Here is a 26,621-nt window from a genome sequence, read left to right as displayed (position 1 = left end):
AGTGGAGTTTGGTGCAGCATAAAGTTAATTTATAGGGTGGTTAGGAATTCATGTCATGACTGGTGAAATGGGAGACTTTATTATGATTTCCATATCCACCTGTGTGGTAGGAACACATACCTTCCCTCTGTCATTATGGGTAATTTCTTGAAACATAATTATGAATATGTATGCCATTTCACAAAATGAGTTGATCCACTGTTGTTCAGTGTAATTCGTTATATTGTTCAATGTAAGCCCTAGAACATAATTAGCAATAAAAACAAACCAATAATATACCAGGCAATCTGTTAAGAGTTGAAGGACATGGTGGAATTTCCTTTTAAATGACGAGGTGGTTCTGCCTTAGAGGCAAAGAATGAGTAAGATGAGATTTTGAAATCCTTCAACTCTATCTTTCATGCTCTTTGAGTTCACATTAGGAGTTTATGTAAATTCTAAATACATCCACTACTTCACTCTACCAATTTCTTTCTGTCTTTGTCCAAAGGGGAAAATGCACACCCATGAAGTTACATTAATGAAATGTGTAGTTTAACAATTTACAATTAACAAACAGGACATTACAGAGTCAAGCTTCTTTCTAAAGGCTGAGATCCCCCACCAGTAGGGTGGCAGTGTTTTCAGTTTAAGGACTATTTAGGTTGGGAGTTAAAGCTTACAGTGTGCAGGCACTGTGCTGAGTGTTGTAAATAAATGAGTTCATTCAGTCCTCATAATCCTCCTATGAGGCTGGCATTGTTTCTGCCATTTACAGACGGCTTCTGAGAAGTTCAGAAACCTGTCCAAAGACACATAGCCTCTAGGTGAAGAAAGCAATGTGGAACCCAGGTTTGTATGACTCCAAAATCCACTTTTTCAATGAGTTCTAGTTCCTGATCTGTCACTGTGTGGGTTCTTTTTTCTGTCTCCCTGGGGGAAAGTCATTGAGAGGCTAGAGCCTCAGTTTTCTCAACTGTCAAATGCAGAGTGGGCACACAGAAGCTGAGAGATTGTGATCTCTAATATCCTGCTCTGTTTAAAGAGCGATATTGGTAACAGCAAAGCTCTGCTTTCTTGAGATGATATAACTCTTAGTGAAGACAGGGCTTGCTTAACAAACATAGACAAGTCACTCAGTGTCTGTGGACAACTGCACCTAGTTTGAAAAGAAAAAGAAAAAGCCTCATACATGACCCCTGAGGACATTTAGGCAGAGTTGCTAATTAGCATGATAGCGATGTGACTGTTGGTTAGTAATGCTGCGCTTAATATGTGTATAGTAATAGAGTGGGCAGCCAGGAATCTTTTGAATGTCAGAAGGCAGGGTAGCACAAAGCCCTTCCTGACCCTTAAGTTCCCAGTCCCTAAGCAAACACCTTTTGCGCTCACTTAAATTGTTTCAGAAACATAGACTTTTGGGCTCCATCAGCTCACGCAGCTGTCTGGGTGACTGAGGGTGGGGATGGACAGGGTAAAGAAAAAGAAAGTAGCTGCAACCACCCTGCCAAACTTCTCCACAGTGCCCTCCAGCAGCAGAAGAGGCAACTTGCAAATATTTTAGGCTCAGCCAAGGTGTGAAGTATAGCTTAGCAGTATTTCAAAGACAGGAAAGAGAAAAACAGTGAGAGAGAACGAACATTCTAGGCTAGCTATATGATCTTGAGGGCAAATAACCAGGCTTGTCTTTGTTGCGCATAGTCACAGAGGAAAGGGTCCTTGGAGGCCATTTAGCCCAATTCTCTTATTTCCTGGGTCAGCATGTCACAATGAATTAGCCACATGCTGGTACTGCCTCCAACACACAGTCCGCTTAACTGAAACAGGGAGTAGGTAAATGCTGTTTTTCAGAAGGTAAAGGCATAATTCATTCTATTTCCATTTTGTTTCTGTTCAATGCTTCAACCACAGAGTGGTGCTATTGCAAAAGATAAGGGTGGGCAGAACACAAGCACCAGAAATTTGCTTTAGGAGAGAGTTTGAAAAGGGGCTTTCAAACACTAGATCTGGTTTCTGCTCTCACAAACCACTTTCAGGAGTCAGAGCCTTAGGTTCAGATGCAGCAGGGGAAAAAGAAGGTTCAGGGGCCTATAGATACAGTCAACTGATGGACGGACAGCCAGGGCCATGGCCACAGAGTCAACTTGGAGGGAGGCGATTGCCTAGCTGATTAAAAAAACCTAGTTCTGTATGGATTTCCAAATCCAGCACTGCCCCTCCGGCATGAACTTAGCAGCTTACTTCCCAGTTCTGTTCTTTGCTTTAACTATCTATGCCACTAAGATCTTTCTCTATTTAGAAATTCAGGCTGGCTTACAAGTAACAATGTTCAGGAGTTCCAAAGGGACTCCCTATTACATACAGTAATCTTTTATTCCATCTTTAAAAAACAAACAAACACTTTTCTACTCCTTTTTCTGGCCACCTCTTCTTATCACCTTGCTGCTCTCTTGGAAGCCCCCAGGTGGTAGTCCCTTGTCTCCGTTGGAGGGGAGGAGAGAACCTTTTGCTCTGAAGTAGAGAGGTAAATACAGAAAAAGGCATTGCGCCTGCTCAGGAGAGATTGCCTGAAAAATGTCTTCCACAAAGGAAAGAACTAGTGGCTGTCCATTTGGAAAAAGTGAGGAAAGTGGGGCTTTCACCCTCTGCTCTGCCTGGTTCTCTCCCCCTTTCTCTCTTTCCCCCAGCCCCTCCCTTTTTCCCCCCTCCCCCAAAGGCACTGCACATATTTGGCAAGATTAAGGTGTCACCTCTCATATTACAAGGCATGTTGGTTGCACGCAAAGACAGACCCACCAGCTCAGGACAGGAAAAAAAAAAAAAAAGAAAACAAACAAAACCCCACTGGAGTTGGGAAACAATACAAACTCTTCCTGTGATCGTCTAGGTCCTGGCAAAGTGAGGCGACCAGTCAGTGACCTGCATCTGCCGAACGAATCGGAGTCTTAAACTCACTGCTGACTTTTTTTTTTCCTTCTGATTTTTCAAATTCAAGTTTACCCCCACCCTTCCCTTCCCCTCCTCCCTCCAAACTGCCGGTGACAGGGAAGCTGCAGGCCCTTCGGCCCGCACATGTTTTTAACTCTTTCCTCACTGACGTGGGAGCAAACCGCCTCTTTCCTTGCCATCTCCTGGTTACCTGAGGACCTGGAGCTCTAGAAAGGAGACCCTATAACTTGGCCAGTGGAGCGGAAACGGGGGCCCGAATCTCCCCTTTGAAAACTGGCTAGGCTGGGGGCGGGGAGGGGGGGCGGGAAGTAGGGGAGGACCGGGAGGCGGGCTGGAGCGGAGGGAGAAAACCAGAAGCCAGCAGAGCACGCCCAACCCAACCTTCATGGTGCTGTGCGCCAGGTGGAGGGAACTGCTCGGCAGCCTAGTCTGGCCCGGAGGAGGACCTCGACGTTTGCGCACGAGGGAGGCACTGCAGGAGGACCCTGTTCTTCCCAGGGACAGCGGGAGGTGCCGCCCCAGGGCCTCCGTGCGCGCTCGTGGCCGTTTTCGATGTGGCAGCCTCCATCAGCCAGGATAATGATGAGGCAGGTACAATCCATCTAGTACGCAGCCCTGCACTCCCCAACCCTTCCTCTCCCAGCAGCCTCTCTCCGGGGGGTTCGGCCTGATCTGATAGCAGCAGTGCCTGTGCTTCTCAGTGTGTGACCAAATTTTCAAACAAGTCAAAGAAATGTGGGTTTTTTGAGCCCGGACCCTAGCTGAAACATAGACCCCTGGAATGGCAGGGCAGGGGGTACGTACTCACTTCCCTCCCCAACCACGCGTGAGACAAAAGGGCCTGGCAAGAGATGGACTGGGGAGTGGCTGAGATGGCAGAGCAAGTGGAGTGGGGGTTCGGAGATGAGGTCCGCACGCCATAACCCGGGGAGCGGGGTAGGAGGGGAGCTGGAGCGCAAAATTCCGCTCTGAGGCTCTGGATTTCTCGTTGACCCCTAAGTGACATTCTCCCCTCCACTTCTCTGGATTGCAAATGGGTGAAAGCAAGATAACTGAACTTGGTAAATTTAGAGAGAGCGATCAGAGCAAGTGCTGTCTAACGGGCAGCTAAAATGATCTCGAAATAGGAGATTTTGCCCCCCACCCATTCCGTTCTTCCAAAAATCTACCGGTGGGGAAGTGAGCGTCACTACTTTCCAAGGTCAAAGAAGAGGTCTGTTTGTTTCTTGACTTTCCCGCTTCGAGCAACGTCTGCGCTTGCGGGCTGGTGGGTGCTAGGCGGGCGCTCAGCTGCGGGGCCCGATCCTAGTTTGGGAAAAGGGGGCTTAGGAGAAATTGGAGGGTGGGTGAAATGGAGGGGCTCCGATCCACCCTCCTTTCCCTTCATGTCACACACAAGCACGCACGCACACGCACCTTTGGTCCCCTTGACCCCCGACCCTCTCTCCCCCAATACCTCTGACTTGATCTCCCCCGACCGCCTGCACAGCGCCCTGCTACTGGTCCCCACGAGCAGCGAGTTCGCTGGGGAGCGATTGTCCTTGGGCGTGCTCGTGTGTGAGGTGGGGGAAGGAGTGACGGGTGGGCTAGATAGGGGGTGGGGAGCGATCTGGAGCTGGAAGGGTCTAAGGTTTGAAGGAGGAGTTTACACATTAGATCCAAGCCGCCCAGAGCAAAGGGGCAAGAAAGGCCCTTCTGTCTAGTAAAGAAAATCTTAAATAAAAAGGAAAAAAAAGAAGAGCAAAAAGAATTTTGAAAGGAAAAGAACAAATAAAACAGGCTGGAGACATTAACATGTAAAATGTAGTGAAGAGGTGAATATTTCGTTTTTTTCTTGGATCTCTAAAAGAGAAGTCAAGGGGGAGACTTGGCTTCAGAAGCAGACTACTCATCTGGAAGTTTTTCGTGTTTTTCTTTAAGAGGGGCTAGGAGGAATGTCCCGGTCCTCTCACTGCCCCCCAGACCCAAGTCGGAGGGGCGCTGGGGCGCAGGCCCACACGGCGCGGGACAGGCCGGGCGCGGGGGCGGGCGACGCGGCGCGCAAGGGGTTAAGGCGCTGAGCGCGGAGCCATCTGGCCGGGTTGGCTGGTTATAACCGCGCAGATTATGTTCACGGGACTCAGAGTTGAAGGCTCCTCTCCCTACCGAACAGCTCCGCGCGCGGCCCCGTGAGAGAGCCCGGAGCTACTTTCCTCCCTTTTCTTTCTTTCTCTTTTTTTTTTTCCCCTGCTGGGTAGTGGCGGCGGCGGGGTGGGGGAGACTTTGAATGACCAAGTTTGCGTCTATCTTTCTCTTCATGTCGACGTCCCTGGAAACAGTCACACGGATGCCATGGTTACTTCTGCCACGGTAAGGGGAAGCGGGCACGTTGGGTGGGCAGGTTTGAGGGTTGGGAGCCTAGTGGGGGTTTTTACAGTGGCGCTGCAACTCCGCATCCCGCCCCACCCCCACTGACCCGCACTACCGCACTTTCCCCGGCTTGTGCCTTCCCCGAAGTTTGCGCCGCGATCACCCCCGGTCGAGACGCGACCGCAACCACCCCCTACACACTCACTCTCACACACACTCTCTCTCTCTCCCCCCCTCCCTCTCCCTCCCCCTCTCTGCCCCCCTCCCCTCCTCTCTCTTGTCCCTTGGCTGCCCGAGAAACCGCCTGGTATCTGGGAAAGTGATCAGGTTTTAGGGACATGGATTGCAAACGAAGGGCGGAGGCGAGGGGAAATGGGGACGACGGAAGGGCAGGGAAGGGATTCAGCAGAACCACCACCCCTCCTCCCCAACACGCGCGTGTACTCCTGCAGAGCGGGTTCCCGTGCACCCTGCAACAAAAGGGGGTGGCAGAGAGGTCCCGGACGGGGAATGGGCGAAGGGCCGCCGCCACTCCCCGGCACGCCCCCCGCGCCGGGCTCTTAGCCGCTCCTAGTTCTCCGCAGGCTTCGCTTGCCCCGGCCCGGACGTGGGCTGGGGGAGGGGACTCAGCACCGAACCTGGAGAGTTGCTTCCCAGTTTAGGGAGTTTAGACTCCTCGCCCTCGCGGGGTACCTGCTCTGGAGTCCCCCTGCCTCCGCGCAAAGCTTTTCTCGGAAACGACGCCGCACCCGGGCTGGTCTTGGCCAGCGCCCACCCGCGGCTACCCCACCCTGGATCTCTCCGCAGATGTTGGAACTCAGCGCGCAGCCCGCGCACCTGGGACCCTGCGGAGTAGCCCGGGGCACAGAAGACTGTGCCATCCTTGGGGAAATCCTGGCAGTTTCTCCGAGCCAGATCTGGGAATTTGAGGCGGAGGTGTGGGAAGGTTGGGAGATGCGGGGACTGAAAATGATCCACAACGGTCCAATTCTCTCCAGTGCCCCAGAGCTCTACTCATAATCCTAATGCTTTTGGGATGCTTGGGAGTTGAAAGTTCGGGGAAGGAGCCGCATGGGGGAGGGGACTCTGCTTGTAGCTTTCGTGCGCGAGTGATTGCGTTGCTTCTTTGGGGGAGTTTGTCGCGTTCCTCCTTTGCGCTTCAAAGGCACGGAACTGAGAGCCCTTTGCCGACTGGCGAGGATCCCTCTGCGTGGATCCGTGGCTCAGGGGAATTCCAGGTGGAGGAAGCCCCCAACCTGAACCTCACCGCCTCCTCTCGACCTCTGGCGGCGGGCGGCAGGTTCAGAGTCGGAGCGCAGGCTGCTCCCTGGACGCAGCGGGAGCGCTGGGCGCGGAGCTGAAGAGCTCGGAGACTGCGCGCGGGTGGACTTTTTTATGAGCATGAAGAGCTGGGGGTGGGAGCTAAAAGGGGGTGGGTGTCACTCCTGGAGTCTGATGTTTGCAATTCAGACACTGAATGTGCTGGACGACCTGCTTTTTAATAAAGAGATACCCTCTGCCACCCTGCGGAACAGAGAGCAAGAAAAACATCTAAGCCCTCTGCCCTGCGTGTCCGGATGGGAGACAGTTGGAACAGAGAGGGAACTTTTCTCTCGGTTCTGTTCTCACAGCATTCGGAAGTTCTCCAGCATACTCAGCCTGCCTTGTCCCCCTCCCGTCGGCCCCCTATTCCTTCCTGACATAGTGCACAAAGAAAGTTCAGCGGTAGAATTCAGGGGATAAAAGCCAGCAAGCAGCCTCTGCCTTGGGCTCAAACACTGAGACCTGGCTTTGGGGGGGGGGGGGGAGGAGGGAAGAAAACAGGCTCTGTAAACAGTGTTGAAGGAAAGTAGAAAGGTTGGGGGGAGCGTTGTAGTAGGGAGTGTGTTGGTAAGGACTGCATTGTAGCTGGAAGTGGAGGTTTTGATCTGTGTGATGGGGTCTGCTTCCCTGTGGGGGTTAGATCTGGACCCTTGGGTGCTCTGTTTGGTCAGGGGAGGAGGTTTTTGGAAAGTTTTTGCCTGAGAGTGTGTTTAGGGGGTGGTGAGAGAGCAGAGGCTCCACCCTGCCCTGTGTTCACAGAGGGTGGAGGCGTTTCTAAGGAATCTGTGAGATGGGCATATGTTTGACTAGCAGGAGAGGAGAGCAGGTGGGAACATAGGTGTAGCTAATGAGAAATCTGTGCCTGCGAAGGGTGTCAGAGCAGGAGGAGAGGTTCAGTGTGTTGAAGACAGATGGCATGTGTATGTCTGCACAGACACATGGAGTGGGTGTGGCGTGGGAGGGCAGCTAAGCTGTGTGTGGGAGTGGAAGGTGGATGTGTGGGGAAGGTTGGGTGTCTGAGGATTACCAAAGGGATATGTGTGGAGGTGGGGGAAGATTATCTGGGAAGAGCAGAGTGTGAACTTTATGAGAGTGCCCTGGGAAATTTGGCTGGGATGGCATTGGGGCATGTGGGGGATAGAAAAGTGTGGGCTCAGACACTCAATATGGAGAGACTTGTCAGGGAAGGATGCTGAGCTGGTTTTTGCCTTCACCCCTTCCCCAGCTCCCCAGAGAGGAGGAAACTGGAGAGGGCTTAGGATGAAGGATGTACATTTAAGGGGAAAAGTCCTGTGTTGGCACCGCATGGGAATCAGGGAGGATGCATGCACAGGATTGGAGTGAGTGGAGGAATATATTTTGCATGCCCAGTGGCAGAGACACATGTTGTATTATGTTTTATAATGAATTTCTTATTTAATAGAGGAATTCACTGTCACCAATTAATATTATCAATTAAAATTTATGGAATGACTACTGGATGCTCAGCTCATTGCTGGGTACTGGGCCATGGCACAGTGCCCTGGAAAAATTCCTTTTTGGAGCTCAGCTGACTGCTGCAGTTTTGCCAGGAGGAATGAAGCGAGCTCGATGCTAGTTGAGGTTTCTTCAAGAACTATAATTCAGTTTCTAGAGATGTTTATGGATCTTGGGGGCCAAAGGGACGCTGACTTGAAATATATCTGTGGTTTTGTAAAAAAAAAAAAAAAAAAAAAAAAAGGCATAAAGATGGGGATGATGTATACTTTTGTGTGTTGGGGAAGGAGCTGAAGTATGTTACTGTTTCTTGTAGGGACTGTGAGCTGGGAACTGAGGTGGGGGTGCCTCAGTCCAGGTCAGAATGCAAGTCCTGATGCATTGGAGGGGTGAGATTTTGAGTGTGTAGTGCCTACTTACTAGCAGGAACAAAACTTGATATGTGAAGCTAGAGGAGGGTGAAGCCCTGATCAGGGAAGACACAGGTTAAGTGTTTGTTAATGTTTTCTGGGCTATGAGTGTAAAGCTAACCTGGTGTGTGTGTGCATGTGTGTGTGTGTGTGTGTATGTGTCTGGAGTTAAATAACTGGGAGAAAGTTAGCCAGGAGGATAGGAGGGCTATATTCTGGCTCTTGTGAGGGGATGGGTGTATGTTTTTGCAGGAATTCTGTGTGTCTGAGGAAGGATGCTCAGATGTGCACCTGAAGTAAAAAAGGTAGAGATAGGTAAAAGAAGAGTCCCAGGTTTCAGAGCCTCTGGGAGGTGAGGGGAGCATGAAGTCCACGGGGTTCATTCCTGGGAGAGCAAGCTGTTTATGGATCAGAAGAGGGAGAGTGGTGTGCTTTCGCTGCATATGCTTGCTTGCCTGGACCAGGTGATAGGGAACCTCATTTATTAGGTACTAATCACGTGAGAACATATTTTGGGGGGACTTTATTTGCCTCATGACATTTTTGAATTCATGAAATTATAGCTGTGCCATTTTGAGATTCAGTTTTTTAGGGTATAAATGCATCTACATGAGAGAATTAACCAGGGTTGGAACACTGGTCAGAAGAAGATCTTGAGGCAGATATTTCTGAGGATGGTGAGGTAGGGGTGGAAGCCTGTTCTGTTTCTCCTTTTACAAAATGGCAGTGTCTGTGATGCCTCTTCTCCAAGTCAAAGCTTGGTGTGTTTAGGAGTACAGACTCTACTGAGAGATGAAGTCCAGTTGAATACAGGTGCCAGCATGCATGTGAACCATTGTAAAAACGGTATCTGTACCCCTTCCCCCCTATATTGCAAGTTGGTAGATAGTCTCAATGCCCTCTGCATGTCTACTACTCACCCACTGTGTAAATGGAACTTTCTTTAACTGCCTCAGTTTACTCATCCATAAAATGGAGGCAGCCAAACCTGGATTATAGTTTATGTAAATCTGTATTCATAAAAGGTCTTTGAACTGTTCAGAAGAAAGGTGGTCCAAAAATCAGTGTTATTATTTATCGGGAACAGACATTGTCCTGTTATTTAACATGACCTGTGCAGACCATGATGCCACAATGAATGTGACTTTGAAAGGAGAGAAAATAATCATGGTCCTTGACACATTTGAATAAGAGGAGCAAAGCCCAGCCATCCTGGGTTACTGTGAAGGTCTGTTTTCCTCTGAACTGTGGGCCCTTGGCGGGCAAGAGCCTTTTGATATGTGGAATGGCGTGCACCCAGTGCAGTGAGCTGGTGCAGCCACTTTCCCCAGAGACAAAAATGGAGGCAGAGGGGCAAGGAAACCCACTGAAGTCTCCAAGTCCTCCCAGAAGTCAGTACATGCTGTTGACTCCTGGCTCAAAGTCAGGCTCCCATCCTTGAGTTCAGTGGCCATAAATAGTCAGGAGCTAAGCTATTTCCATGAGGCACTAAACCAATTCTGTTGCTTTTCTTGGCGAGATTGGGCCAATTAAGTTGATTGGAAGAGGTCACTGCTGATGGGTCTCACATTCCCCAGGCGGGACAGGCCAGCAGAGTTTAATTACATAACATTTCCCATCTCTGCATTTCCACTCCCAGATGTATCAGATGTTCAGGCCTCTCCTCTTCCCCTCCATTCAGGACGACTAATTGAGCGGCAGCTTCTGCTCCAGGCTTCTCCAGACCTTTTCCTGCAGTTACTCCCACCCCAGCTGAAGGGAATGTAAATCCCCGTGTTGGTTGAAGTGAGAGGGGAGTCAAGCCGGCACTGAAGATCTTTAAAACCCACCGAATGGCTTCAAGACCTCACCAGCTGCTCTTTTACTCTTTAATGAGGCAGGCAGTTTCTGGTGGTGGGTTGAACTAATGACCGTTGCTAGGGTTTTAGATTTAGTTTTATTTAAAGTTGAATTTGTTGGAGGAGCACCAAATCTTCTCCTGGAGACAAGCCCAAGCCCCGTGAGGTGCTGCTGATAAGGTCTGTGGATGTACTTTGTGTGTGGACAGGCGTGTGCAGAGTGAGAGGAGAGCACAGGACGTATGTACATGCTGGGGGCCACATGAGCACAGGAGTGGCCCTAGGTGAGCAGGAGGTATTTGTAGAGTGTGGGTGACAGGTAGATGGTGTCTGGCTCAGATTGAAGTGTCCTCATATTGCTTCTTACAGAAAAGCTAGCTTGTGGAAAAAGTCAGAAGCAACTTCTCCCAGCTCATTCGTATAGGGGGATGGAGGATGTATGAGCTTTTAAGAAATATGAGGCCAGTGTAGATAGTACTTCACTCTTGCCTGCGCAGATTTCTATTAAGATCAAGGCTGGAAAAAGGAAAACCTTTCAGAAGACTCACTTCAAAACCTGTGAAAGCACACATAGATGGCCCAAGATCTTTACAGTATATTTTTGTTGTTGATAGTTTTCTATAACTCAGCCTTTTAGTCTACCCCAGAATACCAAGGGGCTAGACAGTGCATGCACCCCTGGGTGATCAGAATGCATTGGCTGTTTCCTGTCCTCATCTGTGTCCTGGCCCTTTTCAAGTGATCTTAACTGTGAGCCACCAGAGGCTGGCTGTGTCTCCAGATATCCTCACAGGACTAACCTCTGACAATAAATGATTTAGCTTGAGAAGAACAGATTTTGAAGTGAAATTGGGTGGGGTCTGTAGTGGTTGCGCACTTTTTAGTAGCATCTCCAGAGAAGACATTTGTTGAGGCCCAAATCTTTTATGGATTTGTTCAGTCGGGGATTTTTGAAAGGATGAAGTTTCTTGCTCATTCAAGGCCAGAGCTGTAAGTAGCTTACTTACTGATTGCAAAAGACGCCAGGCCAAGGTGATCTTGAGCAGCATGGGGCAGCAGAAAGCCTGCTGACTTGGAGGTGGGGGACCAGGTTTGGAATTGAGCTCTGTTACTAATTAGCTGTTGTGTGATCCTGGCCATTCTCTTCAGCCCTTGATTTACCCATCTGTAAATGAAGGGCTTGAATGAGAAGATCTCAAAGTCCCATTTCAACTCTACCATCCTAGGATTCTTCAGTAGCCCAATCCTCCTGTGCAATCACTGCTAGTATGTCTTAATTGAGGTGTATCTTGGCACACCCTAAATGAGCTCCTGTTTTTATCTTTGTGGAATGGCTGAGTCAAAGGCAGAAAGTCATGCAAAGAATATGTGATAGTGTTTTCTTTTGGCCAGGAATGCCTACAAAGTTGGCTTAGCCTGAACAATGTATACAGAGCTGAAAGAGGTTGGGTTTGGCTTTCTGGTAGGCCTGATGCTAATTAATCATCTGGCTTCTGTGTGAATGCCTCTTAGTGTCAGTGTTTCTGACTAAGATAAGGACCACCTTTAAGATGATTGATGATGATGATGATGACAATTAATATTTGAATACTTACTGAGTGCCAGGCATGATTACAGATAATGTAGGGCATTATCTCAGTGCCCAAAATAATCTCATTTACCGATGGGGAGACTGAGGTAACGTGAGGTTAAGGGATATGCTTACTGTTATGCAATTAGATATTGGTGTGCTGGCTTTCTGTCCTAAAGCCTGTGGCTAACCCAAGTCCATCACCTGCCAGTCAGTTTCTGTTTTTTGCATTCTGTGGTGTCATCCAGATAGGAGATTGTTTGATAGCCCTCTGCAAAGTCTATCACCCCACAGGGAAACTTGCTCCACTGGAGGGTTCATTTTCACTTGCAAGATAAATGTTGAGGTTTTCTAGCCACCTGCTGGCAAGCGTGTGTCAGATCTGTCTTAGCTCCCATTGGCCCTCCCCCTTTATTTCCCATCCTGTTGACAAGGGACTCTGCCCTTCCAGAATGGGGGTATTGATTTAAGCCACAATTGCCTCCTTGTAAACTCTATAAGATTGGAGCTGGACATCTGGTTTTGATCCACACACCCACAAGAGGTGGTAGGTCCCAGAATTCTTGAGTTCTGTGATTGCACAGAATCAAAGTAAAAGAAAAGTCTGAATGGAGACCATGAGGGTTTTTCAGAATTTGGAAAATGGCTTTCCTTGATAGGCTAGGGAATTCCCTTCACTTGTACTGGCCAATGTGAATATAGATTTTTTTTGCTGAGAGATTGGGGTCAGCGGTTACTGCTAAGAACTGGTGTCCCCAGGCTCTGTTTGGTGCAGAGCAGAGCAGTTGTAGAGTCCTCCAGCCCTGGCACTTGCCTGCTGCATGCCCTCCTCTGGGCAGTACCAGAGGTAGAGCTGCCAGAGGGGTGCTTGGGGTGTACATTGCCATCTCTGAAGGGTATGACTAAAGGCTGCTGTTGTTCTTCCTCCCTCTGCTGATTTCCCCACAATACCACACTCTCATCTTCAAGGTAATTGATGAGCATGACTTTGTTCTGTTGCTTAAAGGTATTGCAATGTGCAAATAAATGTACACCACCAACCTAATGCTTGGGAGGTGGTAGGTGCTCCAAAAATATGTATTTATTTGGTTTAAAACAAATGTGTAAGGTGATGCATTTCTTCTTTATAATAGCCCTTCTATTATGATTTTTTATTGATAGCCAGGTCCTTGAAATTTACTGCCTCCCTCCCTCTGTTTCTAGGTCTAAGGCCCTGGCATTTAAAAATATCCTCCCCCTCTGGTTCCCAATGACCCCGTAGGGAATCTGCTTCAAGTTCTCAGTCTGGGATTATTTCCATCCTGTGTCCGGCAGACCTAGTCCTGGTGGTTCTCAGGGCATGACCCTACTTTCACTGGGTTCGAGAGGTAGATGTAGCTCTGGAAATCACCTGATTCCCAACAAGTGTGTCCTGTGATTGCGAAGGAGCCTAGCTGTCCTGACACCCAGCTTGCCATACTTCTCTTTGCAAACGACTCAAACTAGCTGTGTGAACTGGAGCAAATCACTCTTCCCCCTTGGGCCTCTGTTTGTTTTTCTGGAAAAGGAGGGGTTTGGATTCACTAGAAGGTCAAAAGGACCCTGCCAGTTGTGACAACCCACATATTCAGTGATCTTGCTGGTCCCTGAACCTCACTGTGGCCCAGGCCTGGGATTTGTAGGTATCCCTCTGGCCTGCACAGGAATGTGCAGGGGACGAGGGGGAAGTTGTGTGGTGCCAGATAAGTTATTGAGCATATGGATGAGTGTGTGTTTATAACGTGCCGAAGAGGCAAGCTGGCCAGATTTGTGGCAGATTTTGGATTGGAAGTTGGGAGCATAGAGAGAGGTTTATGTGGGATCAAATTGTCTGTGGGTAGCTGAATTCAGTAATCTAACTGTGATCCCAAACTGTGAGCAAGGAGACCAGGCTCCACCCCAGCTCTTCCAGAGATTGACTGTGCATTTGGGGAAGTACCTGAACCACACCAGGTTTCACTTTCCTCGTGTGTTAAATGAGAGAATTAAGGGCTACTGGCTTTAATGATCCCCAAAGTCTCTCCTGCCTCATCATTTATGTGGGAATCAGGGATTAGTAGAAAAACCTGGATGGATGGGTCCATAAGGGGATATGGCTTAAATGTAGAAGGAGATGTCATTTGATTGCAAAACTATACTAATGGCAGGAATATACTTCTATTCTTGAATTTGAGACGGCCTTAGAGGATACATTCTGTGTGTAAGTTGTATTTAGAACCATCTCCCCTCCTTCTCCACCAAGGATATGGAAATCATCCTTCACATCTTTGCTTCACCATTACCTTCTCTGGGCAGCCTCCCTGCCTTCCCCAGTGCGCCTGTGGCTCCTTCCCCAGCCATCTCATGTTCTGCCACTTAGCTTGAGTTTTATTTGCATTTCTATCTTCTCATTGGAATATGAGCTCTGCAAAGAAAGGGATCTGGTCTTTTCATCTTTGTGTCCCCTGATACCTTGAACAGTGTCTGCCACAGAAATGAGTTGGGGGAATGAATGCATGACAAGGTATAGCGAGTTCCGATTATGCAGGGATTAAGTCTGGGTTCAGAGACGCCGTGCACTTGCCAAGGGTCCAGAGCCATGTTCTCTGTGTCTTCATTTGGCCTGTCTCTAGCCTGAGGTCATGAAGCCTGCTCACCAGGAAGGGTGGTTCTTTCTCTCTTTGGAGACCCCTTTGCCCCATGTCTTTGCCTGCTTAGCTCTTCTGCAAATTTGGGCTCTTGGTCACAGGGGAATTGGGTGTCATTGCACATGAATTAGGGCAATTGATGACTAGACACTAGGAAAGCAGATGTTGGAAGATTCTTCAGTAAGCATAGTGTTGGTAGCTAAGTCCCAGGCCTATACTAGATGATGGAGAAGATGCGAGGTGGCGGCTGCAGCTCTGATTCTGAGAGTCTAGGAGGGAGAGAGGTAGCTTACATCAGTGTGCTCCAGGAAGGGGCAATGTGAGCATGGAAGGTCAAGTGCAGGGGTCCTGACTGGAGTGTTGTTTTTTAGTGTGAATGATGGTGGAGAGTCATCTTGGTCAGGAGCAGGCCGAAGGGTCTGTGAACAGTCTTCACTTTGGCAGGGCATTGGTTTTCTTGTGCCTGAGTTCCCAATGTCAGATGAATTCTCTGAGCCTCTGAGTCCGTTGTGATGTGTGCCCCTTGGTTCTTCGTGGGGAGAGCTATGGAAGGTGCATGTTGTACAGGTGTTGGGCTTCGATGTGTAGGTGTGTGCTCACAGGTGTGATTTTCAGAAGTGCCCTGCTCATGACTGCAGTCCACACACACAGGAAGGTGGGTCCGCCTGGGCACCTAAGCTCTCACTGCTTCTCCCTGCTGCCTCTATGCAGAGATGCAGAGCGGCTCTGTGACCATTTCTGACACAGGGACAGACTGCCATCTACTGTCCACTTCTGTCCTCTGAGTCCCTCCTGCTTAGTGAGTTCCTCAGCATTCTTTTTTCACATCCTGTTTTTAATTGGTCCAGATACAGGGAGAAATAGAGTAGACATCAGGTCCTTATTTAGTGATTTCTTTGGAATTTAGAAGGGAGCTTTTAAAAAACATAACACATCTGTTAGATGTTTTTCTTGTCTGCCTAACAAAAGTGTTATTTTAAGGGGGCTTCCTGTCTTTCTTGATTCTTCTGAACCACCCAGTCTAGGTGGAATACCAAGAGGTGAAAGGCAAGGCCCTACCTTCATGAGCCTTGCATTCTACCTGGGAGCTCAGGACAGACATGTGGAGGAATAGACATTAGAATGGGGCAGAATATGTTTAGTAAGTGGCAAAGACCACAGAGGCTCTGGAAGTTTGGAAGAAGGAGGAGTCCTTGCAGGCTGGAGTGATTGGGAAAGACAAGTGTTGGCAGTTTTTAAAAAAAATTTTTTTGATCGATTTTGAAGGAGAGAGGAAGAGAAAGGGAGAGAGAAACATTGATGTGAGAGCACAACATCAATCGACTGCCTCCTGCATGCCACCTGTTTGGGATTGAGCCTGCAACCTGGGCATGTGCCCTGAGTGGGAGTCAAACCAGCAACCTTTCAGTGCACTGGAGGACACCCAACCAACTGAACCACACATACCAGCCAGGGCCAGTGTGGACAGTTTTTAGCAACCCCAGGGTTTGGTGAGAGTCTCCTGTTAGAGCTGCCTGATATCATAGAACAGGCTCTGCACTGGGAGTTCTAGGACCTAGAAAACCCGAGGTCACTGCCTCCTGTGACCTCGGGGCTGTGGATCTTATTGTCTGAGGGCTCTCCCATCCCTGCCCCTGCATTAGGTACCACAGCTGCACACAGTAGGAGGTGGCTCTTGTTTCCAGCTTGTCAAGGAACAGTAAGGTCAGTGTCCCATTTGGGTCCCATGCAGGGAGGGGCACTCATGGTGTGGTCCTGTCCTAACAACCCCACATACAGTGGGAGAGAAAGCCTTTCCCAGAGGAATCTCAGGTGCTGTACAAATGCGAGGGATGAATGGCTTCAGGAGGGGTCTTCCAGGCTACTTCTCTCCAAATCTCCCCTGGACCTTTCTTCCAAAGACATCTCTGTATAGCACTTGAGTCAAAGACAGTTCCCCCAAAAGAAACTGCAGTTGTGTTGGTCATAGCTCCAGTGTAAGATTCCTTCATGTTAGAATTTGTTTTACCATTCATTTCTTATGGAGTTTTTTATGTATCTGAGACTTTTTGATGGCTGTGGAATAAAATGGGAAAAATGTTTTCATAACTCTTTCATATACATATATATATCTTTCTTAGCATTTAAATGATCAGGGAAATCTTCAGAGTGTTTATTTCATGTTCTTGTTTCTGCGCGTGTGTGTGAGAGAGAGAGAGAGAGAGAGAGGAATTTTAGATTGTGGTCTATTAGCAAGTCTAGGAAATCAAATTGAACTTGGGTTGGGTTACGGGTACAGAGATCTCAGCTTGTCACTATAATCCTCTGACATTTCCCTTTTACTTTTGGCTCTTGTATGAATTGGCAGTATATCTTCCCAGTCCCTCCTTCAGTGTTTACATCTCCTTTAGGGGCTGCTGTATAAAATTACTGTCTGTCTGCCACAAGTCTCCTCAGCTCTTTGAGGGACCACTTGACAGAGGCACAGTCAAGGGTAGAGCCACTAGAGAAGGTCTGACCTTTGTCTAAGAGGGAAAAGTGTGTTAAGGAGTCAGAGAAGGGTTCCAGGGGTTTTTCATGTGCTTTCCTGTGGCACAAGGATGTCTGTGGCTCTTGTTCAAGGAGAGAGAGTGAGCAGGGGCTGGGATAGAGACAGAAAGGGAAATTCTCCCAAGAGCAGCCAGTGTGGAGGGAGATCATCTATTCTGAGCAATGGTGGCACCAAGCAACCCCAGGAAATACCAGGGAGGAGTTCTGATGGCCGGTGATGTGATTTGTAGTCATTGGTGAAAGTAGGAGACGGGAGAAGAGAGTTTCAGGTGAGGAAGCAGGTGGAGAGAGGCCCCAAGGTGAGGAAAACAGGGGCTAACAGAACTGAAAAAAGTCCAGGTAGGTGCTGCACAGAGACAGTGTGGGGTGGTGTGTACAGTGAGGTAGGAAGTAGCAGGAGCCAATAGGGAGCTTACTCTTTACCCCGTGGGTAGTGGGGAGCCATGGAAGATGTGGCGTAGACATGGGGGAGAGCACGATCAGGCTTTTGTTTGAAAGAGGATCACTCTGGCAGCAATGTGGAAGATGGCTCTTAGTAAATATAGTTGTTCAATGAAAGGATGACTGTTGGCTGGATTGAGAGAAGAATGAATGAGTGTGTGAACAAATGAATGAAATGTAGGAGGGGAGCATTAAGCCTGATTTTTATCTCTGATTACTCTGAGCAGTGCTGGCTCCTGGGGAGAGGAAACCAGCTTGGGAGGATAGGGGGGTGGGGGCTGTCGATAAACTGATTATTAGCTCTAGATGTAGGAAACAGAGACTAAAATAGTAATTCTTAATGCTAAGAGTTTAGGGTGGTTGGTGGGGGGTGGGAGCAGTATCTCCTAGCCTTATTCCGCCTTCTGTACATTTCCATCCTAATTTGATTTCATTCAGAATCAAAAATGAAAGGGGCTTTGGAGTTGCGCCCAGGAACTGAAACTGACGGTGACTTGCTCCAGAGGGGGCTGCTTGAACTTCAAACCTTTTCAAAGGCTCAAAGTGGAATGTGGACAGATGCCAAAGTTTCTGGGACATCTGAGGGGGACTCGGGTTATTGGACATTAACTTATTCCTATAGATTTGTGTGTCTGTTCGTGCACACATGTGAGTTTCAAAGTCTCAAAAAATTACCAAATTCCACAGAACTTTTTTTTCCATTAGTGGATCTATATAGGGAGTTACTTGCAAGGTCGCATTGCTTAGCATATATAGGAGAATGTGTATGACAGTGACTCAGACAGACACCTGACATGCCATCCAACAACTTGGGATGTGAGAACATAGGAACACCCCTTGGTAAAGCCAAAGCCAAGGAGAAGCCCTAGTGTCATCTCAGAGGTTTAGATCCACAAAGACTCTCCCATGTTCTTACTGTTCTGGTCTCACCATGCACTTTGAGATCTTTTAACTTTGGTCAACTGAAGTTGAATATCTAGGGTTGAGCCAGAGGCATCTGTATTTTTTAAAGCTCATCATGCGATTCCAATGTGCAGCCAAGGTTGAGAATCACTAGCTTACAGCCTGACCTCTGCGCCCCGCCCCTGCCTTCTGCAACCTCGCCCTGGCGTCTGTCCCACCTGGGTGTGCTGGTGAGCACTCCCTACTTAGTTAAGGGTGTTCAGTTTATTTGAGCTGAGCTCTCCTACTCCCTACCTGTCCAGAGTTTGCCTCCAAACCTGGAGACCAGGAAGGCACATCACAAGTGCTCAGAAGACTCTGAAGTGCACCCCATCTCCTGAAGGGGGTATTGTGGGTAAATAGCAGGGAACGGGGGAGAGAGAGGAACATAGACCAGCATTCCCAGGACATTCATGCAGGTACTTTTGTGTATGTCATCTCATTAGTTACTTAGAGGCAGTTATTACACCAGGCTGGAGGGCGCGGTCTCCACAATGCAGAATGGTTTGCAGTCTCCTAATGATGGGTTTCCCTGGGGAATGTCCATATCAGCCATGAACCAGGGCTGCTGCTCTCTGGCACTGTCAGGTCAATGGGAAAGGGAGCACCTCTGTTCCCTTTCAGTTCTGTGGGATCAGCCCAAGTGCCAGTTTTGGGATGGTGCTTCCAGAAGGCCCAGCCCAAGGACCTGCTTTAACCAAGCAGTTCTCTTTCTCTCCATTTTCCTGTTGCAGGTCAGGGCTTGCCAGGGGGGCTGCAGAGTGGAAGGTCAGAAAAGAAAGCTAAAAATCAATGTGTGAAGAAATTAGTAAGGTCTGACAAAGTTACGTTCCCAAATTGTGAAGTGCAGCATGCAGAATCATTGCAATCCCTGGGTTTCTAATCAACTAAAAAATATTCCTGTGCATGCTCTCAAGCAGTCTGGGGTCAGATGTCTCACACCCATTGCTAAGGGCGTGCTTCTGTAAGCATCTTGGACTTGGGATTCTCCAGACTGCTGAGTGGCCTAAGCATAGAACTATAATGTGGTGGAGTGAGGCCCATTGACCTGATGTGAGGATGGTGGTCCCAGGGAGGAGGCTGGACGGTGGTGCAGCCATGATCTGCAGCAATGGGAAATGAGATGGGACAGGCCTCCTGCACAAGTAACTCCTAGAGGATTGCACGTCGCTGACAGAGACGAACCCTGTAGAGAGCAGTGGGCGCAAAAAACCACAGGACTCTCTCAGCTTTCTCTGTATATCATGTGATGGCACTGAAGTCATTCTTGGCAATGTGTAGTGCTACCATCCAACCCTCTCCCTGTTACTCTCCCCTCCCCCTATTTCTAAGTTCAGTCACCTTCAGCAGTGGCTTTGTTTTTTGTTGTTTTTTTTAAAAAAAATCAAGGAACAGTATGTTTTAAGGAGGGAGGAGAGAGATGAGCTGAAGTATTTTTATGTGGACTCTGGGCAATTTATTTTGTTTTCCAAAGCCTCATCAAAAACATGTTCATAAGGGACCATGAACTGAGTAGAAAGTTGACCATAGTATTAAGGAACATTAGCCGCCTTGACTGTAAGAGGTGTTAAGAGTGGTCCTCCAGCCCTGCTGGCATGGTTCAGTGGTGGAGCATCGACCTATGAACCAGGAGGTCACGGTTCAATTCCCAGTCAGGGCACGTGCCTGGGTTGGGGGCTCAATCCCCAGTGTGGGGCATGCAGGAGGCAGCCGATCGATGACTCTGTCTCATCATTGATGTTTCTGTCTCTCTTTCCCTCTCCCTTACTGTCTCTGAAATCAATAAAATCATATTAAAAACAAAACCAAAACAGTCCTCCAGTAATTACCTAGGCCCACAGGATCATGCAGGGGAGTTTAAGGAGAAAGTGCTCCTCAGGCTATTTCTGCCTTAGAGCTAATGGTGAAGGAATGTAAACCTCATTACAGGGAAGGAAACCGAGAACTAACATTTAAGCAAGAGGACCCAGGTTCTATTTCCACTTCTGTCAATCACTAATAGTCATAACCCCTGGGAGCCTTAGTTCCCTCTTTTGTAAACTGGGATAATAAACCCTAACTACTTAATTCTTGTGGACTTCTAGATGAGCTCATGCCTAGGGAAGTGTTTTGCAAGCTGTAAATTACTTTACAAGTATATGTTCTGGTTTAAACTGGCATAAACAGTTTGGTTGAAACAATGCTAATAGCACATGTTCTGTTTGGAAGGTGGCTCTCCTCCAAGTCAGGCCGAACATGTTCTTAACAAGGCACTGTCAGCACCTGGGTGCTCCTGCCACACTGGGGGTTTGGGAGATGGCCGTCAGGTGGCACCCATAAGAGATGGAAAGAAATGCTAAAGCTGTGGCTGAAAGAATCAGTGCATGCCTTTACTTTTTCTGATGATGTCATCTAGGATGTAAGCTCAGGCTACTGCTGTTTGTGAGGGGCAGCTCGTGGAACAGAATATTGAGAGTGGACCTGCTGTGCAGGTAAGTTGAGTTTCTTTCAGTATGTGTCACCCATCCCTTCTGCAAGGCTAGTCACTGAGTTTTTCTCCAGCTGTTTATCCTTGTTAAACTCTTTCTGTACAGTTATAGCCGTAACTGCAAAACAGAACCTCCCTTCCAGCACCGCTGTGGGCCTGGTTGCAGATTTCATAGATGACCTTTTCTGTGGCACTTAGCCCCACCTCTCTGGCTGACTTTCTTATTATGAAAATCCCCTTGAATCATCCCTATGCTCATTTCGTGGATGCAGTACCTTGTATCTTTGAGATCATGGAAAGTTCAGAGTCCGTTTCTGATTGCTCTTTGCCTCCTTGCTTTTTTTCTGGTGGTAGACTTTGCCATTTCTTTTCACGGTGCTGGCTCTCCTCAGACCGGTGGTCAGTCATTCTTGTTCCCAGGTTATCTTTTGTGGCAAATTCTCCTGGATTCCTTGCATGTAGTGCCTGTGCTTGGCTTCAGCTTCTTACATTGTCTGTGGTTTCTTGAATGTTTACCTTCTTTTAAGATGCCTTACAGTTTTTGAGCACCGGAAGTCCCCCTTCTTATTTTCAAGCCAAGGCAGCAATAAATCTATGTCAAATGTATTTTTGTTGCATGTATGGATTTGATGTGGAAGGAGGAAGATTGTAGTGGGTACTTGGTCTGCCACCTTGGAATGGGAATCTCTTCCAGGTTCTTAAGAAAGCGTTTAAGCAGATCACTACAGTGAAGATAATGGTGATAAGAGCTAGGTTACTTAGCACAGGGCCTGCCTCGTAGCAGGGACTTGTTTTAGATGGAACTGTTTTGTTACCTGTATAGTATTATGATTAAAAAGAGAGTATCAGCCTGGTTTGAAATCCCATCTCCACCTTTTCTTGCCTAGGAGACCTTGACAGTATCTCTCAGGTTCAGTCACCTTCCTCAAGTGTAAGAGGATGACGTTACGTTGTTTGAAGGATTAATAAGGGATAGTATGTAACTCAGCCTGGAAGGTGGTCAAGTTTCAATAAATGTTAGCCATGACTATCATGTCATGATGTTCTTATTTTGAATATCACTAACCCAAAGTGGCAACAACAGCTACAGTGCCACCTTAGGGGATCCACAGGCAGGAACTGCAACCAGGCTCATGAGGGACTAAGGAGCCTGGAGGCCATTCTCTGTCTGCAGGATCAAGTGGCTTGCTCTGTGCCCCGCTACTCGCTCTCCTCTCTCTCGTTCTGGGCCTACGAACTGACTGTCCCAGGGCCCCAGTTCCAGATTCCTCAGAGGGACCCTGATTGGCCCAGCTTGAGTCAGAGGCTCATACCAGTTTATTAGCTGCAGACCAGGGAGTGGAGGGTGTCATGTAGAAGGCAAGTAACTTCAGAGGCCCAACCTTTTCACATAGGTGCGCTGTTCAGAGTGCAGGCCTGTGGACTAAGTGCTTACCCCTGAGTTATCCACTAAAATGATCAGGGCATCACGTCAGAATGGAAAACAGCTGTGGGACACATGAGGCTGCTCAGGTGAGCGTAGATAGAGGCGGTCTGAAGGATGTCAGCCTCTCCTGAACTGCTCACAGCCCTGTGCTAAATTGTAGGGCAGAGCCTCTCCCTCGGAGCTTCTCCACCGGAGAGGAGAGAAGCGGTCAACAAAATGCAGGTGAATACGAGTGACAAATAAGTACACCTCATGGAGCACCCAGTTAGGAAAAGGACGGGTTGATGTGTCCCAGCGAGACTAGTTCTTGCCGAGTCTCAGGCCATGTTCAGTTCCACGCTGATCTTTATATTGGGGAACCATTAAATCAGGCCTTTTACTGGAGTACACAGGCATGAAATGAATTGTGCATGTAGTTTAGGGAGGCTTGGTGAGGTGTGATTGGGCGGGTTCTCCAGTCACCCTCACAAGTGCTGTGTGGCCCCTGGAGCCGGAACACGTGTGCCTTCCAGCAGGCAGGCCATTGCTCAGCTTCTTTTCCTAAGTACAGATCTTAGGCTTTTCTCCATGAAGCTTCCCCTGGGCTCTGCCTCTTCAGTTCAGAAAGTGCAGATCCTCAGTATACACAGGCAGTTCCCAATTTGTGTGAGCTTTACCCTGTTAATTCCCTGCATTTTTCAAGCTGAACGCAAGATTAAACAATGACGGCTTTAGGCATATCCAAAATGGCAGGGATTCAGATCCTTAAATCCTCACAATTAGATAACCAGCTTGTGATTCAGGAGGAGAGTTTTTAATGTGATAATTTTTTTGATTCGTTCAGGATTTGCTGGCTTAGTTATTTGCATATGGGATCACGACACAGGGATGACACTGTGCTGGGTGCTTTATGTGCACTTTCCCATAGCAACTTGACAAAATGGACTAATTTGACCCATTTTACAGATGTGGAAACTGAGACTCAGAGTTGTTAAGCAGCTTGTCTGACAGAGCCTTGATCACAAGCTAGATCTCTCCTGTGCTGTCATCAACACTGTATCTCCTCTGTTCAGGAGTAGAGTTGTCTATCTAGCTTCCATTCATTGCTCCTTTAAGTGAGGCTACATGCTTTCCTGTAAGAAATATGCAGTGTCATTAGTGAAATTCTCCTGGAGCCTTTTATCTCATTATTAGATTAATTTTTGAGTTAACTTCAAAAGGACCTGAGCCATCATCTTGCCTTTCATTCTTTTTTTTGCTACATTAGCTGGGATCTTGGTTGATGAAAAATATTATTCTGATGGAAGACAAGCGTGAATACAGCCAATACCGCCTAACACTTGTACGTTTAAGAATGCGGTGATAGAAGAGTCTCCATCACGCACCAAGTACCATCAGGCTCCTTGAATGCGACTTCCTAGCCCTCCCGCCACACACCGTGCCTGCCCCACGTTTTATGATTGAGTGTCCTGCCTCCGTGGGGTCTCCCACAGCCATACTTTTGTTCCTGTTGTTCCCAAAGCTTTGAACCTCTTTCCTGACTTTGTTTGCCTGGCTGACTATTACAGGTGCTCATGCAGGAAGCCCTTCCTAAGGCCCCAGACATCTCCGGTTTGCTATTATTGCATTATATATGCTCGTGTCCACCTCCCCCATGAGTTTATACACTCTTTGCGGGTAAGGGCCCAATGCTAATTATCTTTTTATCCACCAGAACTTAATACGGTGTTAAAAAAAATATTGGTTATGCTAAACTGAACTCCAGGCAAACCTACAAGGGGTCCGGAATTTGGCAAAAGTCTTTCAGCATTGATGTATCTTTGTGGGAAGCTTTGTGGCTGCCTTTAACAGCCTTCTTTTGGTCCATGGGAAATTCATCCAGATAACTTTAAAAAGCAGCTGACTTATTATTGGCTAGCGCTCTAAAGTCAGCTTTTGATTTCTGATCTCTAAGAATTTCTTTTGGCATTAATTGACATAAGGGAGAACTCTGCTGGCCGGTGATTCTTATATCAGTACCAGAAAGATCCCTCTACCCATAAATATTCAGTAAGCTCCTGTGATGTGCTAGGCACTGTTCCAGTTGCTGTAGATGGAGCAGTGAATGAGAAAAATTAACCCTCTGCCCTCATGGAGTTTACATTCCAGTAAAGACATCCATAAATACAGAAGTAAACAAGCATATGATAGATGGATAAATAAATGAAATTCTCCTATGGGGTCAGTGACATGATGGAAAATAAAACAAAGTGAAGTGATAGACCATGGGAGAGGGTATTTTAGATTGGCATGTTCAAGACCCATCAGGAAGTCTTGTGTAGCTGGGACAGAGAGTGAGAGAGGCTGGCCAGCTCAATTGTGTAGGGTCTCACAGACAGAATTTATTTATGTAATGGCTTGAGGTGTGTGATAAGAAGCCAAAGAAGGTTTTCCCATACCCCCTCCAGATATATTGGGAAGCTTCCCACCCAAATGTGATGGAAAGTTATAGGAAGCTTTGGAGCAGAGAATGTTGTCATCTGGTGGACATTTTTTAAACGGTTCTTCTGCCTGCTTTGTGGGGGACAGGTTGTGGAGACCATGAGACAAATCAGATGGCAATACAGTGGACAAGAGAGAGTGGTCACTAGAGAGGCATGAAGAAGCTGGAAGACTTGGGATCTGTTTTGGAAGTAGGGCTGGACGGACTTGCTGATGGATGAGCAGTGGAGAGTGAGAGACAGTGAGCTGTGCTGAGGAAGGTGCAATCACAGTCCCAGAAGGGAGACACACTATTGTTCTTGTCAGGTTCCTAAGCCCCACCCCCTGAAGAGCTGCTTTCCATGCCCAAGCTCTGCGTCATTACCAGGAGCACAAGAGGAAGACAAATAGAATGTTCACTATGCTTCATTTATCGCATCTGAAAAATGAACTCTGCTCGGTGACCTAATGGGCATAAATTCTGGCTCTAAAAAAGTCACTCATTCAGCAACTAGCTACTGAGTGCCTGATATGGTAAGGAATTGTGTCCCGTGCGGGTAGGGGTTACAAAATGCATGGTTCCTCACCTCCCAGAACTGAGAGTATTTCCAAGGAAATAAGACATCTCCAGCTAAATAAAACTTGAGATGGAAATGAGAGAGCCATGGGAAGGTGACACACAGAGGGCAGGTGGAGTTTCAAAGACTTCTGGTGGGTGATTGAGGAGATCCCTGATCAGGCAAGAGAATTTTAGCAGGTAGATCTGGTTAGCACAAACTGAGGCACCGAGGTGGGTGAACGCTTGGGGTGTTTTAGGCTTGGCCAGTATGCCTAGAAGGGGGAGAGTCTCTGCAGAGCAGGAATAGAAGCTGGGTCTCAGCAGTTTCCCCCCACCTCCCGGGGCACTGTGGTTTGGGGGAAAGCCTATTGTATCCCCTCATGGCTTCTCTTCCCTTTTCCTGTTTTTGGTTTGCATTATTTCCCCCTAAGAGCATTCTTTGAACTTTCTGGAAACTCCTCCTGGAGTCTTCTCATCTGTTCCTAGTTTAACACTATAGGGTTCTGCTTTGTAGGTTGTAGCCTTCCGGAAGCGTTTCTCCAAATTTAGCATTGGGTACCTGTTTTGCTGTTTTGTTGCCATCCCAGTCTGTCTGGGGAAAAGAAGGACTTACCTTGAGTGTAGGAGCAGGGCTTCTGAGAAAAACCTAACACTTCTAACTCCCAAGTTTACAGAGCTCTGCCAAAGGTGGATTTACAGAGAAGAGGAAAAGCACTAACAAGCTATACTCTGTCAAGTGCAAAGAAATCATTTAGCCTCTCTGAGATCCACCAGAAATAAGCTACTGTTTGTGAAACTCTGGGATAATCCACCTGATTTAAGCCTTGCATTTAGTTACTTAGAGCATTCCTGCACATGCATTTGCTGGCACGCGCACGCACAGATGAACATATCTATCTCTTTGTGCCCTTTGTCCAGCCTCTGATGACGTCTGTCCTCTCCAGGAGGCTGGAATCCAAGGCTTCTAAGACGTGGCTTCTGGAAAGCTCTTCCTTCTGCTTAGCCAAGGGGACATTTCTCTCCTTCTTCCCCTGGAGAATCATTGGCCATTGGTGCAGTGGTTGGGGCATGGATCAGAACCACCCTCATGTTCTGGGGCTTCGTCTCTAAAGCACAGGTAGGCATCTGCATTGTGGTCGGTAGTCTGGCTCCACCAGGCTTTGGGAGAACTCCATTTGAGTCTTTAACCAATCTCATGACTCCCAATGACCCCAGAAATGTGTGGACGTGGAGGAGCAGTAGACGCCTTGCCTTTGCTCTGGGCCCCTGCCCTCTTTGG

General features: G+C 47.9%; 1 protein-coding gene across 1 annotated transcript in view; it reads left to right on the top strand.

Moving 5' to 3' along the window:
- Positions 1 to 5,089: 5,089 nt before the first annotated feature.
- NTF3 (neurotrophin 3) overlaps positions 5,090 to 26,621 on the top strand; it is a 64,272-nt gene continuing 42,740 nt past the window's right edge. Inside the window, exon 1 of the mRNA XM_016221819.2 lies at positions 5,090 to 5,277. Within this exon, the coding sequence (XP_016077305.2) occupies positions 5,260 to 5,277 (18 nt within the window). The 5' untranslated portion in view covers positions 5,090 to 5,259. The remainder of the gene's footprint in view (positions 5,278 to 26,621) is intronic.

This window comes from Miniopterus natalensis, chromosome 2, assembly GCF_054644295.1.
Source record: "Miniopterus natalensis isolate mMinNat1 chromosome 2, mMinNat1.hap1, whole genome shotgun sequence".
NCBI classification, from domain to species: Eukaryota; Metazoa; Chordata; class Mammalia; order Chiroptera; family Miniopteridae; genus Miniopterus; species Miniopterus natalensis.
This window is presented reverse-complemented; position numbering and strand designations above follow the sequence as displayed.